This window comes from Triticum aestivum, chromosome 2B, assembly GCF_018294505.1.
Source record: "Triticum aestivum cultivar Chinese Spring chromosome 2B, IWGSC CS RefSeq v2.1, whole genome shotgun sequence".
Lineage (NCBI taxonomy): Eukaryota > Viridiplantae > Streptophyta > Magnoliopsida > Poales > Poaceae > Triticum > Triticum aestivum.
In genome coordinates, this window is record NC_057798.1 from 268,741,294 (window position 1) to 268,746,847 (window position 5,554).

At 50.5% G+C, this 5,554-nt stretch overlaps 1 protein-coding gene across 1 annotated transcript; it reads left to right on the forward strand.

The window, feature by feature from the left end:
- Positions 1–1,942: 1,942 nt before the first annotated feature.
- On the forward strand, positions 1,943–5,335 carry LOC123044707 (probable 5'-adenylylsulfate reductase 1, chloroplastic). The gene is made up of 6 exons (XM_044467539.1): positions 1,943–2,170; positions 2,464–2,761; positions 3,740–4,088; positions 4,228–4,365; positions 4,451–4,768; positions 4,859–5,335. Exons 1-6 carry the CDS (start codon positions 2,113–2,115, stop codon positions 5,087–5,089), a joined length of 1,392 nt encoding a protein of 463 aa, XP_044323474.1. The 5' UTR covers positions 1,943–2,112; the 3' UTR covers positions 5,090–5,335.
- Positions 5,336–5,554: the final 219 nt, after the last annotated feature.

Consider the following 5,554-nt stretch of genomic DNA (forward strand, 5'->3'; position numbering starts at 1 on the left):
GGCCCTGGCATACTGCTCCACCACCCGGGGCTCGGCATCTTCCGGGCACTTCCTCCGGTGCTCGAGGAGCCATGGCAGCGGTATGCCGGAAGTCCGGTTGCTCTTAGCGGCGGGGCAGTCGCCGATGAGGCTGACAACCCTCTCGGGCCAGTTCGCCCTCTCCACTCTTCCTGTGAGAGGACGACCCTCCAGCAGTAGTGCCGTAATCATCGCCCAATCCTCGAGGGTCACGGTCATCTCCCCGCATGGAAGATGAAAGATGTGCGTCTCTGGCCGCCACCGGTCGATCAAAGCTGTGAGAGCTGAGTGAACGAGCGTCGACGGCTTATGCTTGAACTGCAGGACGAAACCCAATAGTCGGGCTCTCCTGAAGAACGGTGCGTACTGATCGTCGTACTCCATCTTAACCGTCGTCTTGTGAGCCCTCATCCGCAGTGGCGGCAGCATCTGTGAAAATCAATAACCAAATCATAATTAGCATGGACATAATAGTTAGCAACTTGTTTTCATCAATTCGAAAGATTTGGTTTAAAATGCTAATTACCACTCCACTCTCAATGAAACGGGCACAGTGATGCTTGTCGAACCTAGGGTCAAGCATTGTGTACTTTGTGCCGATGTCGTCCGCAAGAGGTGGCCTCCTAAAAGAATTGCATAAGCACATCAAAAGATTTTTCAACATGAACTAGAGTTCAACATTAACTACGAAACACATCGATGCATAACAAAAACTGAACCTAAATACTTTACACAATCTTTGAATAATCTTATATCAAGATTATTACGAACTAAATACAATACATATATCAAAAACTAAATAAAATACTTGCATATAACAAATACTTGCAATCACCATGTTAAAAAAATGAACTAGGGTTCATCTTGAGGATTCATATACTACATATAACAAATACTTGCAATCACCATGTTAAAAAAATGAACTAGGGTTCATCTTGAGGATTCATATACTACATATAACAAATATATCAAATATTTGCATCATCCAATACTTGCATCATAGCATCCAATACTTGCATCTTAGGATAGGAACATGCATCATCCATCATATAAAAAAAACATTCAAATCAATTATGAACTAGGGTTCATGTTAACACAACCATAGCATAGGAACATGCATCATCCATCATATAGTTCAAATCTAACACAATATAACATCTAGAATCAACCTAAATCAATCCTAGGGTTAATTTTTTTTTCAAATAGGAGTGATTTCAAACGAATAATGCGACGAATCGGAAGGTGTTTGATTAAAACTTGTTGGAGGGATTGAAAGAGCTTACTTTTCTTTCTTCGGGGCCATCTCGATCCGCAAAATCCGTCAAGAAACGAGGAAGATCGGAGGGGGGAGTGGAGGGGATGAGAGAGGGCGACTTTGAGCAGTTTTGCTCTGTTCTTCGTGGTGGGGGCGGCTGGGTGGGGGAGAAAGGGGTGGGGGCGGCCGGCCCGCGGTTTATATATGTCCACACCCTACCGCCGGAGACTCTGGTGGTAGGTTCAGACAACCTACCGCTGGACGGGACGGCGGTAGGGTGGAGGGGGAACGACGGCAGTTATCGGTGCTGACGTGGAAAAATTGTTACCGCCGCAGTGCTCGGCGGTAGGCTATACAATTCTACCGCCGGGCCTTTTGGCGGTAGGCAAAAGGGTCAAATCCCGAAATGTTTTCAGACCGGGGTCACACCTCAATTTGATTTCCCAAAAGGTCAAAACACGAAATTTTGCCGATGGAGGCATGAAGACGGCCACACACCGATCCACCTCACCACGTCCGGCGTCACCACTGCAGTCATGTGGCACCCACACGTGCCGGTCCTTTCCGCGGTGCCAAGTGACGCCACTGCTTCGATCGGCCAGGGAACCCTCTCACGGCTCTAGCCAATAGAAGCACGACACGTGTCCCTCCCGGCTGCTGCCCTCAGAACCCGTCCAGATACAACGAACCTTGCCTCCCGCCCGAGCTATATGTAACCACTCAGCCCCGTTTCCCCCGCCACAGAGAAAAACACAGGAGTTAAAACACATTTGCCAGCTCCGACAAACATCCCTGCGAATTTGAGAGGAAGGAGGGATTCATTCAGCGGCCCGTAATCAATGGCTTCCGCTACTGCTTCCATCTCGTCGCACTCCATCGCCCTGCGCGATCTCAAAGGTGAGCCTGCTGTCCGAGTTCATTTCCTGTTTTGAATTCAGGGTTTTGTCCGGAATCAGCCTTGGCGCATCTACTGGTAATTTATGTTTATGATTTGGGGCAAATGATATATGGTCACACGGTCGCATTTCCTCCAAAATTTCGACAGGTTTTCGTTTCAATTTGAGTATTTTGCGCCATCTGTTGGTGCATTCCATGAGAATGTTTGGCGACGCGAGGCATCAGATTCTTGGATGTGAAATTGCGTGAGAACAATCCGTCTAAATTTCTTCCCTGATTTTTCGCCCGTGCAGCCACGAGGATTGGAGCCGTGAGGCAGCAGGTGGCCGTGGTTCCAGCGGGCCTGCCGGCAACAGCGCCCAAGGGCCAGCGCGCGAGGGCGGTGCGCCCGCTGTGCGCGGCGGAGCCAGCGAGGAAGCCAGTATCGGCCTCCGCGGCCTCGTCGCCTGTGGCGCCGGTGGAGGAGGAGGCATCTGCCGCGGCGGCCGTGGACTACGAGGCCCTGGCGCAGGAGCTGGTGGGCGCGTCGCCGCTGGAGATCATGGATCGTGCGCTCGACATGTTCGGCTCCGAAATCGCCATCGCCTTCAGGTGAGACACACGCACAGCTCTTGGCTCTTTAAGATCCCTTGTTTTCGATGAGGTTTCCGATCCTAGCGTACTGGATTAGAATAGATACACCCGTTTGTACGCGTTCGTGCTCGGGCTCTGGTGCCCGTGGCATCTCGGTATCTTTCGAACGAGTGGTCGTGGAGATTCCTGGCATTGCCAAGCCAACCTGGTCCTCATCTGATAGCTCAGTGCACGATTGTGATCTCATTGCCGGGCTGGTAAGTGGATTAGTTACCGCTGGAGCTTCATGTCCTAAAGCTTGTGTTTTCAAAGTACTCTAGTTTCATGATTTTTATCATGAGGTTTGAGGCGATATTATACTCAAATTAAATATAGTAAATGGGTCGGATCGGTTTCGCAACAAACCCGTCTATTACCTGGTCCTCATGTATCTAGACTGGTGAACAAGACTGGGAGGGCGTCTAGATTCATTTTCTCCGTTGTACGGGACTCTCCTTGGACCAGAGCTAGAATTATGGCCCACCAACCACGCACAGGCGGACAGAATATTTGCTTGACTATCATACGGAACATAAAAAAGGTGTGGCGTCAAAAATCGACAGCGGCCTAATAGATTCCGTTACGTCCTAGGAGTAGTAGTATAGCACTCTTTTTCATTTAATAAAGCCACACGTACTCGTTCACAGCTAACATGTTCCAAACGGAGAACAGAAGACTGAAACGCAACCTGAACCAGTCGTGTAGTGTAAGTAGCAGCAATTCTATGCAGGATTGCTAAGTACTCCCTCCGTCTGGAAAAACTTGTCCTCAAATGGATTTATCTAGCATAAAGTTAGTGCTAGATAGATACATTCATTTGAAAGACAAGTTTGAAAAAAAAAACGACTTGCATTATGGGACGAAAGGAGTATATCTGAAGTACTTGCAAATCTTTCATCACACGCACAAGGAACTTGTTGGCATTTCACTGATGTGGATTCACTCTGGATTGTGTAGTGGTGCCGAGGACGTGGCTCTCATCGAATACGCGAAGCTGACTGGACGCCCCTTCAGGGTGTTCAGCCTTGACACGGGGCGGCTGAACCCAGAGACATACCAACTCTTCGACAAGGTGGAGAAGCACTACGGTATCCACATCGAGTACATGTTCCCTGAGGCCAGCGAGGTGCAGGACCTTGTGAGGAGCAAGGGTCTCTTCTCTTTCTACGAGGACGGCCACCAGGAGTGCTGCAGGGTGAGGAAGGTTCGGCCGTTGAGGAGGGCCCTCAAGGGCCTCAAGGCCTGGATCACCGGGCAGAGGAAGGACCAGTCCCCTGGCACCAGGGCCAGCATCCCCGTTGTTCAGGTATGATGATACTCCATGCACCATGACACCACCTGCATTTTTCAGTATCAATCACGTGAAAAAAATGCATTTTGATATTGTGTCTTGAACTCTTGATGTTTCGACACCTAATGATCATTTGAATTTTTTGTTGGTCCAGGTTGATCCGTCTTTTGAAGGGCTGGATGGTGGAGCCGGTAGCTTGATCAAGTGGAACCCTGTGGCTAATGTGGATGGCAAGGATATCTGGACCTTCCTCAGGACCATGGATGTCCCTGTGAACACCCTGCATGCTCAAGTAAGTGCCCCTCGGTTGCAGAGGTGTAATACGGACATGCAATCTGGGAAATTCTTCTTACACGCACTTGAACTTTGTGTTTCAGGGCTACGTCTCCATTGGGTGCGAGCCGTGCACCAGGCCCGTGTTGCCGGGGCAGCACGAGAGGGAAGGGAGGTGGTGGTGGGAGGACGCCACGGCCAAGGAGTGCGGCCTCCACAAGGGTAACATCGACAAGGAAGGTCAGGCACCCAAGGTCGGCGTCAACGGCAACGGCTCGGCCGAGGCCAGCGCCCCAGACATCTTCCAGAGCCAGGCAATCGTCAACCTCACCCGTCCCGGGATCGAGAACCTCCTGCGGCTGGAGAACCGCGCCGAGCCGTGGCTCACCGTCCTCTACGCTCCCTGGTGCCCATACTGCCAGGTACATCTATTTTGCGATTCTGTTGCCAACTACGTTCAGGAAATCAGAACATGGTTTGCTGAAACGATTGTGGTGGGTCGTGTCGTGCAGGCAATGGAGGCGTCCTACGTTGAGCTGGCCGAGAAGCTGAGCGGCTCCGGCATCAAGGTGGCCAAGTTCCGTGCAGACGGTGAGCAGAAGCCATTCGCGCAGGCGGAGCTGCAGCTGCAGAGCTTCCCAACGATCCTCCTCTTCCCCGGCCGCACCGTGAAGCCCATCAAGTACCCGTCCGAGAAGAGGGACGTCCAGTCCCTCCTCGCCTTCGTGAACAGCCTCAGATGAGTGGTCAGAGAACCGGAGAACCATCGTTCTCTGCATTGGTATCGGCGGTGTCTAGGCACTATTATGTAGTGGTAGCAAGAGAGGATGGTTCAGAACATCAACGGAAATGTTGGAGACAGTGTGGGGAGGCAGGGACAGCGGCTCAAAGCCCCTCCATTATAAGGGGGTGGGGATTTGTGTGTAGTTGTAGCTAGATGATTGTAAGGAAGTTCAAATAAGAGTACTAGTTCTGAAATTTTGATCCAAGGCTTCATCCAGAGTTTGGACAATGTATTCTATGCGCTCTGTCTTGTCGTTCACTCGTAGTCACAGGTCAGCTACCCGAAAAAGAAAAAATAGTAGTCACACGCCAGTTATCGGATTCTGGTGCGCACTGATGCTCAATCAGATCCTCCTTGAGTTGGTCGATACCGAATTTGTTGATACATTTGAATAAACTCCTCAAATGTGACCGGATTCTAGTCC

What these genes read in the sequence shown, in the direction of transcription:
- LOC123044707 (XM_044467539.1), top strand. Translation starts at nt 2,113, where the DNA reads ATGGCTTCCGCTACTGCTTCCATCTCGTCGCACTCCATCGCCCTGCGC. An exon ending in TGAACACCCTGCATGCTCAA is followed by an intron (nt 4,366 to 4,450) that starts GTAAGTGCCCCT and finishes TTTGTGTTTCAG; the next exon opens with GGCTACGTCTCCATTGGGTG. An exon ending in CCTGGTGCCCATACTGCCAG is followed by an intron (nt 4,769 to 4,858) that starts GTACATCTATTT and finishes CGTGTCGTGCAG; the next exon opens with GCAATGGAGGCGTCCTACGT.